The sequence below is a fragment of the Pinus tabuliformis genome, chromosome 8, assembly GCF_031772625.1.
Source record: "Pinus tabuliformis cultivar Carrire ecotype Pingquan chromosome 8, CPIR1, whole genome shotgun sequence".
Classification (NCBI taxonomy): Eukaryota; Viridiplantae; Streptophyta; class Pinopsida; order Pinales; family Pinaceae; genus Pinus; species Pinus tabuliformis.
In genome coordinates, this window is record NC_142294.1 from 785,302,646 (window position 1) to 785,316,994 (window position 14,349).

At 40.2% G+C, this 14,349-nt stretch overlaps 1 protein-coding gene across 2 annotated transcripts in view; it reads right to left on the reverse strand.

Moving 5' to 3' along the window:
• LOC149237930 (carbonic anhydrase 2-like) overlaps positions 1–14,349 on the reverse strand; it is a 192,251-nt gene that overhangs the window by 80,303 nt on the left and 97,599 nt on the right. For both annotated transcript variants that reach the window (XM_089372849.1, XM_089372850.1), the window contains exons 3-7: positions 9,007–9,162; positions 8,853–8,901; positions 8,642–8,758; positions 8,354–8,407; positions 8,087–8,172 (exon numbers count right to left, since the gene is read on the reverse strand). In XM_089372849.1, coding sequence (XP_089228975.1) covers positions 8,087–8,172; positions 8,354–8,407; positions 8,642–8,758; positions 8,853–8,901; positions 9,007–9,162 — 462 coding nt within the window. The remainder of the gene's footprint in view (positions 1–8,086; positions 8,173–8,353; positions 8,408–8,641; positions 8,759–8,852; positions 8,902–9,006; positions 9,163–14,349) is intronic.

Sequence of the window (14,349 nt, forward strand, 5' to 3'; positions counted from 1 at the left end):
CTGTGGACGTTGGGTGGTCGATTCTCCTTGCTGAGAGTCCGCTCCTCGCTGCAACAGCACAATCCCTTGCCAACTGACTTGCAAAATGAGCCGTCAACCGAGCAGACACGCCCCTTTAACCTAGCAGCAGTTCCGAGTCCTGGAAACGAGTCCGAAAAACAGGACACGTCATAAAAATCGCGACACGCACTGGAAATTCAAGACACGTTACCGGACACGACGTGTCCTGAAGTTTGGACACGAATCCGCAGAGAATCGTGTCGGATTCGCTCGATTCGCGATTCGTCAAGGGTTTTGGACGAATCCAGTATCTTAGCTTAATAAGTAATACTAATAACCACATCATTTTACAAAACAGTTTTTTTGCTACATTATTTGCAAATTTGAAATTTTGCAATGTGAATTGAAAATTGAAAATTCATAAATTCATTTGAAATTTCATAGATTCATACATAGAATTTACTTTTAGAAATAGGAAAACGGTAAACCTACCTCACTGTTCACAACTTCACATTGCACAATAAGAAACTAATTTCTAAGGTGAAGAAATTTTATAGAGATGAACCCCTAATATATAATAAAATTAATAAATAGCCTCTGCAGCTATGAACTCAAAAAAAATGGAGTTTGCTCTCCAAATATGGAGAAAACTTGAAAACTTAAAAACTTAAAACCCTTGCATTTGCTCATGGGCATGAAAATCTTTTCAAATGGAAAAAAAAATCAAGCAAAATGATTGTAGGCAAATAGGCAAGCAAGAACAATCCTAAAACTACCAAAAAATTCTTTAAAATAGGGGTTTATTTGAACATACCTGTTAATGGAAGAAATGAAATTGTCTCACTGTTCTTGAAGCTTGGATCAATGAAATCTTCGTTGTTGGTGGCGATAATAGCTATGGAACGCTCAAACCCTCCTTGGCAGCAAGCACATAGCTCTCTCCTTCCTTCTCCAGCAATCAGAAATGAAAATGATTCATAAAAACCCAAAATCCGAATTTTATAACCCGCGCGGTGATTTCTTACTGTCTCCCGGCGATAAATTGGGTCGTTGCGCGATATTTTGCCGAAATATCGGCGATATTTCGGTTACAAATATTGACGATATTTCGGCGATATAATCAACACTGGAACTTAAAAGATACAGCCACAATTGTCACATGTAAAAACATTCAAGGATCACTGCAACAAGCAAGGAGCACACATCTACAAGGGTAAGTTTGCTACAGCAAGGTATGTCCATTCAGTGTTTATAATTTGAATTTTGAATCTCTCTGACAAATGCTTTACAGGACAGTGTAAGTATTTTGTTTGTGTATTGGTTTTGGTCTTGTTCGTTAATGCATGTGCAAGAAGGAGGACACTCTAGGACAACTTGGACACATACTAGAAGAACGTGCAGTGCCAAGATACCATCATGTGAAGCAAGTGCAACTGTACATCAGCAGTTGCAAGTGATCCAAGAAGCAGTGTGAAGTGTCATGTTTTATCAAGAGTCATTATTGTAAGGGATCATCATTGTAAAAGAGTCATTATTGTAAAAGAGTCAATCTGCCTAGATTTGAAGAGGCATTGTTGGGAGGTATAGGAGTCATTGTTGGATGGTGTCATGGTTGGGTTGTAGGTCATAGTGTGATTGGGTTTTTAGTCAAGTACAAGAAAATCATTGTAAATCATATTGTACCATGGATCATTGTCCCTGGTACGGGAGTCCACACTCTTGTCTCATTTTTTGTCGTTATAAGGTGGCAGAGAGGTGTTAGGCTGGTGCATGAAGTCAACTACAAGTTGGAGTCTGTAAACACTTCAGGGTGGTAAGTTGGTCTAGGGTGTTGGGGCATCCTTTCGGTTGACTACTGAAAAAACCAGGGCGTAGGGGCGTCCTTCCAGTGGGAGCTGGAGAAGAACGCTTTTCTATTACTCTAGGAAGTTGTAACTTTCATTTCAGTTGGGGTTGAAGATTAAAGAATTTATTAGAAAAGCATTTGGTGGTTTTTGACCAAGAGGGGGTTTTCCACCTAAAATTCTTGTGCCTATTGTGTTTTATTGTTTACTCTTGTTACTGGATAAACATTAATAATAATTGAAGATTAACTAATGCTCTGAAAAGATTTAAAAGTGCTAATTGATATGGAATACTAATTCACCGCCCCCCTCAGTATTTCCAACATAAATAAGAATGCAGAAATAAAGGTAACCAAAAAATGTAAAATTAGATTTGCTACCAATGTTGATTTTATTAATGAAGTAGAACTAGATGTGATTCTCCTTGATGTATGTGGACTGGTGTTTGGAAGTCCCTATATGTGCATTTGGGATGCAATCTTAATGCGCAAAACCAATCAGTACTGCCTCATCAAGGATGGAAAATCCTCCATGATCAATGCACACAAGGGTAAGTCCAAAATTTCACTAGTAAGTGACAACCAAGTCAACAAACTATTTAGTTCTAACAAGAAGTATGTTTTATGATGTAGAAGGATCAACGAGAGAAAAAACATCCTTGGAGGGGTGTACCAAGGAACAAAAAAACAACTGGAAGAGTTGTGATAGGCATACAGGGGTATGTTCAAGGAGTCTAAAGGGCTACTACACAAGAGGAAAAGTGGAGCACGAGATCCAATTGTTGTTAGACTCCCTGTTGCCAAACATTGGGTTGTACAGGAAGTTGTTTATAGAAGCAAGGTGAAGAAGAAATTGTAGCAAATACTTGATCCAAGTGGAAAGTGGTATTCACCCATGGTATCCACTTGTGTGTGAAATTTCCTTAATTGCAGCTATTGGAATTTAGTCTTCTATCTATTGCAGATTATTCGTCTTCAGAAATTAAACACGACAAATATCAAATCGAATAAATCACTACTGCAATTTTCACAAATAATAACAAAAACTGAAAAATAACACACACACAAAAAATAATGAACACCAATATTTTTGGACAAATTGTCCCTGGAAAAACCTAAGTGTGGGGAAAACTAATTCTGCAGATGAGGGTTTTATTATTAATCTTCAGCAAAAATTTATAATTACAATTTGCTTGCCTCTAACTGGCAAAGCTCCGACAAATTAATTTCTCTTGGCCAAATCGATCTGGAAACAACAAAGTATCCCTTTGCAAAAAAATCTCGGCCTCTTTGTGCTATTCGCATTCCTTCCCAGCAACCCACACTGGTTGCCTGCAACTTGCACTGGCTAGACATGTAACTCGCACTACCTCCAGGAAAATGATCCTGCAAGTGAATCTACCTCCAACAACTCGTCTAACCAACTCACACTCCTTCTGAGAAAATGATCCAGCAACTAGAAGCTAAATCGAGCCCCTCTGTCACACGCACTAGCAAACTAGCTACTCAAACTAGCTAAATTGACCTCTCTTCTTCTGATGAATTCAACCTCCTTCCTCATATTTTGGAAACTGGAAAACAACTGAGAAAATTTCTCCGCAAATTTTCTCCTCGATCTTCTTTGTTGAAACCCTTACGCTGATATATCCCTTGCTCAAACTACACCCTTGCTCTCACTGCAATTGGGTAATTCGAACTCCCTTGTGTGTCTCCAAAAGCCCCATCAATTTGTTCTTATAATCTCTCGTTGAACAACCAATGGCCACAATCTAATCTCAATCAGTGGCTACGATCATCTTGACCCCTTCTCGTGACTTTTCTAGAAGTCACTAGAGAAAAATCGATTTACCTCAATTAATCTAATTTAGTTAACCAGTTTCCCTAAGTTAGACTTTAGAAAATATTTAATAATTGGCTAATTAATCAATTAAGCCATTTCCTTATAAAGTTTTTCTAGGCCTTGGAGATAACTATCCTCTTGTGTTCCTTAGCCTCATAGACACCAATAGAGACTAGAACACCTTTCTAAGCTACCAAAAACTAACACTATTGTATTCACTCATGGTAAAAAAGATGTAACTCAAGGAGGCACCAAAAACACTATAAATATCAGGCCTCACTTTTCAAAAGGATACATTTCTTCTTCATGATGTAGAGATAAAAGGTTCTTTTTCCTAGCTAATAAAGAATTGGGTTTTTATCATATTGTTATGTTCTCTCTCTTTAATTTCAGTGGTGTTCAGTGTTTTCTTTGGGATGTATTTTGTTCATGCAATCTTTTATCACTGTTCTTATGCTTAGTTTCATGGCAAGCATCTTGACATTCGAGCCTCCCAGATCTTAGCCCCCAAGACTCGAATGAATGGTATCAAAATGGGTCATTCCCAGATTTGAATCTCCTGTTGTATTGTTTTGCTAGGGTTTTCCAAGATTAATAACCTAATCGTCCTTCAACTCAACTCTAGAAACAATATCGATCAAGGAATTGAATATCAACCACCTCTACACTCCAAGGTTCAATCCATTCGATCGATGATGCCTCCAACATGTTATGGTTGGATATCTAATCTTCCATCAACACTGGCTTGGGAGGAATCTCAGTAAGACGTGGGCATTTCTTCTCTCGATTTCAGTGATTCTCCTTACCTGACACTAACAAGTTTGCCTCCTTACAACAAGCAAATCCAAATTGATAGTATCTTAATGCAAATAGATGTTGAATCAGGGTTGCTCCACTTGCAAGTGGAAATCTCATTCTACAGGAGCAGATGAACCAATTTTCTTGTTGGAATTATTATAGTTTGGAAAGTATGCCTCTCACATATTGAGATCATTGCCACAACAAACCCCTTCACTTCTTAGCCATTCTCATTGAATATACATTTGCAGACACATAAAATTTCTAGGGTGCCTATACTATATTTCCTCGCCTGTTCAGACGTTCTACCGATTCAAGATCTTTTAGCTCTGCATTTATGGTTGCATGCATCATCGCCCATAGGAAAGAAAATATGATCAAAATGTTACAGTTTCTAGAAGATGAGCTGGACAAAACCATTATGAGACGAAAACTTGATGTTCTCACAACCATGGGCAATGATGGCATAGATGAATTCACGCTCATGGTGGCATCCATTTTCACATGAGGCTAATAAAATGGTAGCCTGATGATCAGACACATGCAGTCATGGACCCCATTTCATTCTCAAAGATCTTAAATTTTGATCCTGGGTCTTGGTTGATGAGAACCTACTCTCCTGTTCTTCTCATGGATTTTATGGGACGTAACAAGGAATCCTGCGAGCAAAGAAAGGACGAGTGGCTTCACTATGCCTTAACACTATATAATCTACAGACCATTTTTCAGCTCCGTTACACTGTTGAAATATTTCCAGATTAGATAACAGTGCAGATCCACATCCATAATGTGGAATGCGACATTAATCCATTTTCATCTCATTAGTACCCATACACAAAAAGAACTGAAATATTTTCAGCTAAAACACGAATGCCATTTCTCATCACAGATCTTGCTATCAGTTTCTCCCCAAGTTGATCAATTGTGATATTCCCACTTAGCATTATTGCTAAGTGAAATATCAATTTTGATAAATTTTGTCTTTATTCATGTTGACACTTAGGAAATGTGGGTTTAGAGGCCCCACATCGAATTTTGATTAAAAGCAAGCCCCAAACATTAGAGGAGGAGAATATCAAGCCCCTAGTGGAGCCACACTCGGGGAATTTCGGCCCACATGGAGAATACACATGCCTTGGAGGGAAATTCGGTGGGAGGAAGTCGAGGTGGGCCCACATGAGTGCGTTGGAGGCATCTTGACAAAAAGGAAGGGAAGGCACTCATTTGGTCATTCAATCATCTATTCAGAAATTGTGTCTTTGACATAGCACGCTTGAGCTGAAGCCAAGTCTGCAGTGTTGTTTAGCACACGAGTGTCTCCGAGCGGAGATCTCAACCCTTGCTTCGGTGGACTTCGAGTGCCAGCCCAAGGAGGGAGTTCCATCCTTTTCCAATTGTTCCAGCAGTGGGGTGTGAGTTTGTGGGGAGGAGACACAGCCAGCAATGCAAGGACTGCGCAGTGCTTGGAGGAGGCACACTTGGGAGTTGAGTTGTGAAGGGAGTTTGGGCCTGAGGTTTGAGGAGTCTGGGAGAGTCTTTGCTTGGAGTTTGCAGCTATTTTTGGGGGCATTTGCAGCAGGATAGACAAGTGGGCCGAATTTCCCAACAGCAGAGCCATAGAGGGAAAAGAGGGCCGAATTTCCGAGGTCAACCATAGCCCAATTCCTTTGTGGGTTATTCAAGATATATTGAGGAGAGCTCGGGGTTAATTTCCCGGAATTTTCTGAGCACTACAGGAGGCCCTAGTAGCAGATCTTTTCACCCGGTAGTGTATTTCTAGGTAGTCCAACATAGAGCCAAGAGATAGAGAAGCAGCATACCTAAGGGGGATTTCTTATTATTCATTTCGGCTTTGCTAGAGAAAGTCCAGGTGCACTCTTTCCAGCACCTAATTGTACCCTCTTCAGATTTTAATAAAATGGCTCAGCAGCGCAGTTTTGGTGCATTTTTGTGATCTGATTCATGTGTTTGAAATTTGAATTTTGTGGCTTTTTTTCTATGTTTGCTTTGTATATTTACTGTAAAAATTCTCTAGGAATATTACATCAATCCATTATCTTGATTTTTCCACAGACTAGATCATGCCAACATCCTAGAACCTTCAAATATCATCCTGTACAAACCATGGGAATCAAGAACTGCAGCTGAAAATTTCACCAGTCAAGAGAAAAAACAAATAATAAGGGAACATTTGAATGGGCTGTCCATCATAATGGTACAGGAAAGAAGGTTGTGTCATTGAAGAGCCAAGCATGGATGGCATGAATTTGAACATGCTCAAGCGCAGCTGTGTACAGTTCAGAGATGGGCATTCATCTTCTTCGAAAAACAAAGTGGGTGTTCATAGATGATTGTGAGAATTTCTTCACATGGAGGGTGAACAGAGATTTAGAAGGGCAAACATTGAGATGGTTGTTGTTCAGCTTCATTTGGTTGACTTATGGGCTCATTGAGTATGATACTTACTACTGCGAGACTATATGCCATGAATTTTCTCAACACATTGAATTTAAACTGGTACTAGTTGACCTTGTTATAGCCCCCCTTGTTTCATCCTCAATGGCTACACCAGTCCCCCCTACTATAACTCCCCTTTTTTCATCCACTATGGTGTGAAAATTTGGTGACCCAAATTTCTACTGCAACAACTGATTAAGTTTCTTCTATTTGTTAAATAACTGAACAAATTATTTACTGTGCTCTACGGTAAATATCGAAACATTTCTCTAAGTAATGTTCTGTGGATTTTCAAAGGAAAAATAGATTTAAAGAGTAGGAAATCCAAGTTCCTTCTACCATGCATGTACTTTCTAGGCCCTTAAGACATTTATATCCCTGCTACTTAATGCCTAATTTGTAGTGTATTTGTCCTTCTATTCTTGGAAATGATCCAATTTGTCATCGCTGCAACCTCTAATAGATGTCTATTGACCTGGTCAGTTCACTAACCTGTAAGACCATTCAACAAGTGATCAACTTCAACTGGTCATCAATCTTCAATTGATCATAAAGGTTTTCTGTTTGTCAGTCCCTCACCTAGTCTTCTGTGATGGCTTATGCCTTTCCCTTTAGAGGATGATAGCAAACCAACATCTTTCTCTAAAGGTGTGGGAACCTTTTAAGTTTTGGTCTTTGTAAAAGTTGCTAGCTCAAAGCAACTACTCTTATCTATCGACTTTGTAAATGACATGCCAAGCACGCAAAAAATAAGAGATGAAGACCAAGAAGCATTTCCTACTGCATTGTGAGGCATATAGCCATGAAGGGAATAAACCTAGAGAACAGCAATTGGGACCCAGGAGGCAGGATTTTGGGAGACCCACGCAAAGAACAGAAAAAAGAGCTTCAAGAATGAAGTACATCAGAGCCAGGTTGTTGAAAGTCAACTGAATCAGGAGACCCACCCTTGCAGTCAAATCCAAATGAGTTGCACAAAACTTCTTTGTATCCACATAATAGGTAATTACCCCTTCCAACATTTTTTGTTGTTTGTATAAAATGGCATGTGGCATTAGATGTAAACCATTCTGTCACATAGGCCAGTGGTTCTCATCCACATTTTAATAAAATTACTCTCTCTCTCTCTCAATTATATGATATCTAACCTTGAAATTGTTCCTTCATCTGGGATTGACATAAGCGCCCTAATTCCTCCACAACGACTGTGACCAATAACTAATATATGCTCGACCTGTTCATACAACATTGTACTTGATGTAAGAAACCAATTTATTAAAATTGGCAAATCAGATATTGAGAAGACATCATTTTATGAGACCAGGTACAAAAATAATAATTTCATCAAGGAAAACAGAGAAACAACTAAAAAGAAGTATCTTTCAAAAGTCCATTGTCAAGGAGCAGAGTCTTGCCTTGAGAGAGAGAACAGCAAATTCCAATGCAGCACTAGTTCCTGAAATGTCATTCTGCAAGGGGTTCTACAAAGTCACTGAATGATGACTATGACATGTACTTCAGTGTATTCCTTGAAAAATGTTTAAAATGCATATGAATGTTTACTATACCCTACTAGCTCCTTGCTGATTAAGAGCATATATAGAAACTCTCAAGGATGCTTCCAATTAAGAATGTATCAGTGATAGACATAGGAAGACTATTATCAATTCTGTAAAATGACAAATCAATTGACTTTTGATCACCTCCTTCCGTTTGGGAACCAAATTGGCAATACTGCGAACCACAAATGCTTCCCCTGGCTGAAAACCCAAAATGTTTGATGGACAAACTCTGGAATCTGAGCATGCAATCACCAGAAACTGCAATAGATACATTCTCAGTTGATAGAAATAAAAAACATAGGTTCCTATGACAGAACTATACACTAGAACCATAAAAGGATGATATTGTCACCTTTGGGCTTTGTTCTACAGCAAGTTGGGTAAAATGATCTGGCTTCTTCCTGGTTAATGAGTCAAGAAACAACAACTGACTTGAGTTTCTTTCTTGAACAAAATTGCAATTGTGAATGCCTGATGTGCTCTGTATTACTGTACTACACACTTACAAGAATTGTTGCTGCTTGAAGGTCAGGAACCCATGCCTAATCTTTTCAAATGGATCTGAATCAATCCTCATAGATGGCTCTTTGTTTCCCTTTACCAGGTCTTCAGCCAGTTCCTGAAGCTTCTTTGCAGCAACTTGCCTTAAACCAGGAGTTGCCCTACACCATGACCATTAACATTGACAGAATCGAATAAAAACTAAATGTTGTAGATATGGACACATGCATTATACAGTTGCTACTTCTAATTGGCCTCGTTTCTTAGAAAACCAGAGCCAGCCAAAAACTGTCTCCTCTTGATTTTCTCCTTTAGCAATTTTCCCTTAAAAAACTCCTAAGCTAGGATAATTAGTAGCAATAAGCTTTGTATAGCTAAGGCCTTAATTATTAAATACAACAGTTACAACAAACATTAAATCAACAGTAGGGTTTAAAAATTGACACATGCGCTCAAGAAAGGAAGGAAAGAAGATTCAACCATTTATTAGCACAATATGAAGATATATTGATCCTATGCACATAAATGTATAGCTATATATTGAGAAGGATGGATCGTGAAATGTAGACTATGAACCAAACAGACATAGCTACTGTGTATTTTATGTGATGAAATCCATTAAATTGAATCTCATTTGACTCCCAAAGCAAACTCTCACAAAATAACTCATGAGCAACATGGTTGAGACCAGAACCAGTTTGTCCCAAAATTATGAACTGGATTGGAGCCAGAAAGATTTATATACATAAAATATTCAAATTTTAAATGTGTGCACTCATGCATGCACATCAATATGAACCAGCTCATTAGACACCAAATATGCAAAGTTTTTCGGTTCATATTGCATGTAAGAGTGCAAATAGCAAAATTGAGTCTTGACATTGTTGATTTTTTTGTGTAGCGTCGGGAGGTATTCCTGCATGCCTAATTCGGCCCAGAAGACTTATGAAGAATTAAAATAAAATTTGATTTTTGAATGACAAGTCAGCCTAGAAAGGTGAAGGGACTTGTCCTTTGGGTTATTTCACCCCATTTGACTAGTACAGATAGACATTGTGATGCCTCATTTCAACACTAATGAAGAGCAAATCTGACCAAGAAGAAATCGATTTGGAGATCATCTTTTCTTCTCTCTCTTGGCTGGCACGTGTGAAGGAGCATTGACCAGACTTTTTATCAGAGTTGACCAAGTTGTTTGACCAGCCTGTTTGACTGAGTTTTGACTGAACTGCTTGACTAAGTTTGACCACAGAACAGGCTGAGTTTGACCACACATGGGAAGAATTGACAGCAGGTCCAAGTTTACAACAGGCCATTGACTGCATGGCTGAGTTGACAACAGGGCTGAGTTTTACCAGGCTGAAGTTCGACTGCAGATTTGACTTTTGGCTGGTTTGGACCAGCGCTGACTTGCTGGAGTTTTGACCAGGTTTGACTGGTATTGAACTTAGATTATTGGCACAGATTTCCAGACAATTGTTAATTTGTAAACCTTGTTGAAGTATAATTTTTCCTAAAGAAAAGTTGTTGGGTTTTCTCCCAAAGTTGGGTTTCCCAGTGTAAAAATATTGTCTCCATTGTGCATGGCTGTCTTTCTATGATCTTTACTGTTTCCACTGCATTCACTGTTGATATTGTTTAACATGGTCCCCTCATAGAATTTGCTTCCGTGACAAAGGAAGCAGCCAGGGTTATCATTGACCTTGGAGTTTGAGATGAAGGATCTTGGCTTGATGCACTATTTCTTGGGATTGGAGGTATGGCAAAGACCAGATGAGATCTTCCTTGGGCAAGGGAAGAATATAATCCAGATTTTGAGGAGATTTGGTATAATGGACTTGTTGATTTCTAGTAGCATCGGATGTTCTCTTAGCGTCAAAATTTGCAAAGAGGCTAGGACACATGTATTCCCCAATACCCAGAAATCGTTTTGGGAAATTCCACCCAGACACAGTTTTATTAAAATAATTAATTATTTTTAATGGGTTTCTAAGTCTAAACTTAGGAAATTAAAATAATTAAAGGGTATTAATCAAACCAAGGGTGAAACTTCTAGAAGAATACGAGGATCAAGCCAAAATGATCTGATCCATTGATTAGAAACTAATCTGGGCCATTGGTTCACAACAAGAATATTATAAGAGGAGGCTTGATGGACATTTGAAAAACACATCTGAGAGAGATCAAGAGATCGAATTTCTCAGAGAGGGCAACGCAACAGTTGCTAGAGAATCAATTGAAGAGATTTCTTGCAGTGAGGGACAGGATGGTTTCCAGGGGAATTTTTCCTAGACCAAAGAGTACAAGGAAGAGAGGGCAGAAAGACGTCCAAAGAGGTTGATGCTGGGCCACGCAGAGCTACGTTGTGGCAAAGCAGAGCTTCCGAGGGAGATCGAAATTCTGCTAAGGAACAATCAGGTTCTAGTGACGGAGCCGGGGTGTGAAACCCAGACCGGGAGGCCTAAGAGTTGAAGCTTCCAGCTAGCAGAGGATCAGAAGGAGGTGCAGCGCAGTCCCAGCTGCAGCTACGTAGTGACTGTGCAGAGGCAGCACAAAGGCTCACCTCCAACGCAGATCAGTGTCGGTTCTTCCAGTGACGAGATGAGATCATCTCACTACTCTTTTTGTCTAGTTTCTCTCTCTATCGGATAGCCAGTTGGGCTTCCAATGAATTGTATTCAGAAAACTACTACTTAATAATACAAACCCTCAGTTGTTGCACCGGTTTTCCCACATTGGTTTTTTCCAGGGACATTTGTCCAAAAATAATGGTGTAATGTGTTGTGTATTTTTGTCTTGCTCAATTTCTTGTTTCCACATATAATTTAATTAAGTGAAGGATGTAGCGCATTAGTTTCGATATTTACTGCAGAACACAGTAAATAATTTGTTCAATTATTTAACAAATAGAAGAAGCTTAATCAGTTGCTGCAATAGAGATTCGAGGATTCTGAATTTTCACATGGTATCAGAGTTGCAGGTGAAGCAAGGGAGCAGAGCCGGAAGAGCCCAACGATGAAGAGAAGGAGCGTCAAAGTGTTGCGTAGGCAGCAAATCGAATCCCCAGAGGGATTGCGCAGTCCAGGCAAGGAAGGCAAAAATTTTCGAGGAAAGTCTCTCTGTAAGTGAGTCAACAGAGAGAGACTTCCAAATCGAAGTTTTCCAGTGTTAGAGGGAGCAGCACAGTTTCTGGTGAGACGCAATTTTCTGCAGCAGTTGCTGGGGCAAAAAAGCGTCAGAAGGAGACATTGTTGAGGGAATTATTCCTCAGAGGACTTCCAGCCAAGAAGTCTGAATTCTCATTTGTTGAGCAACAACCGGGAGCAGCAGATCTACTAACTTCAGTAAAGAGTGTGTAGGCCAGCCCAGCAACAACGCAGAGGAGAGAGGAGGCAGTTTGACATTTCATTGGCAAGATGGAAACTCATGGGTTGCGAGATTAAGATCGGTTGGAGGGTGCATCCAACTACGTGATCTAGAAGGCAAGGATCTCATGCCTTCTGGATGAGCACGATCTCAAAACCTATGTCGACAGTGTGGTAGCTGTACTCGCGGATGTTGATCTGGAGTAGCATCGAATGTGCTCTAGCCACGAAATTTGGTGGAAAGGTTGGGGCACGTGAGATCTCCAATAGCTAGAAAGGGTTTGGGCAGATTCTAAAGAGATCAAGAGATATTAAAATAATTAATATTTTTAATGGAGTCCCTAAGTCTAAACTTAGGGAAAATAAAATATTGATGTGTATTAATATGAATCTGTGTTAAAGTGGTCCAAAAGACATGGATCAAGTCAGATCTAATCTTAGCCGTTGATTAGGGACTTAATCTCGGCCGTTGAGATGTCAACAGGAAAACCATAAGAGGAGGCTTGAGGGTCACTTGGAGAACACACCAGAGTGATCAGTCATTCTATTCTCTAGAGCGGGGTTTGCTAAGAGAGATAGAATCAGTGATCGGGAGAGCAACTGAGGAGCATTGAGTACAGAGACAAAGACGCAAAGATAGTGTCCGTATAGCAGCAGAGCAGCCAGAGAGAGAGACGCAGGAGCAGCCAGTGCTCGCGCAAGGCCACGTAGAGGCAGCAAAGTGTTGCGCAGAGCACCAGAGGGGCCAGCGTAGCTGACATAGAGGCTCAGAGAGCTAATGCAGGGCCTCCTGGGGCTCATGCAGGCCAAGATAGGCTGATGCAGTGCCAACGCTGAGCTAGGAGAGGCTGACATGGTCTAGATTGGGCAGACGCTGGGGTTTTTGGGGCAGATTGGTGCTGAGTAGCTGCCAGAAGGATTATCAGGGATTTCAGCCAGTAGATTTGTCAGAAACCGAGAGGTATTAGTGCTAAGGAAATTCTCTGTTGGGTAGGCCAGTTTCAGCACCCAGATTGTACTCTGATATTGCTTAATAAGAAAAACCCCAGATAGCTACACCGGTTTTCCCACATTAGGTTTTTCCGGGGACATTAGTCCAAAAATAATGGTGTCATGTGGTGTGTTTGTTCTTGTTTCTTTTAGTTGCTAATCTATAATATGTTGAGCATGCACTAGTGTTTATTTTCAGTATTTAAATTGTAAATAACTTGTTAAGGAAAAATAACAAGTAGGTAGGAATAAATTAGATAAAGTGCATGGAGGGTTTCTAACTAAGTAAACTTAGAAACTTCAACAGCGGATCCAGATCCGCTCAAAAAGTACAAGGCTGAAATGGCGAAGGCCAAACGATTGATCCTCAACGGAGTAAGAGATCACGTAGTATTTCACATTGTCGGCAAGGATACTACTCGGCAGATGTGGGAAGCATTGGCCACGCTATACGAAGGATCTTCCGAGCAGCAGAAGATGTACTTGGAGCAGAAGATGAGATCCACGCAAATGCAGAAGGGGGAACGCATTGATCTGTTCCTAACGAAGCTTCAGGAAATCCGAGACTCGTTGGCAGTTGTGGGGTCAACACCTCAACCTACCGAGATGGTGAGGTTGGCCCTGAATTCAGTCTCAGAAGAATGGCAAGTGTTTGTCCAGAGTATCTTGGGCAGAGAGAGATTGTCGAATTGGGAAGGAATGTGGGTCGCTCTTCAGCAGGAAGAGATGAGGAGAGACTTGGTCAAGTGCAAACTTGATAGCAACAACAGCAGTGGGACGAAGCCCAAGGAGGAGGAAGAAAATGCAACCCTTGCATCAAAGGGGCAGCAGGAGCAGCGGAAGAAGAAGAAAGATGTCTCGAAGATCAAGTGCTTCCGGTGTGGTGAACTTGGTCACTACGCTACACAGTGTCCTCTCAAGAAGAAGGACAAAGATGAGAAGCATGATCTGAAGGCTACATCCACAAAGATCGAGGAGGAGGAGTTTGCCATG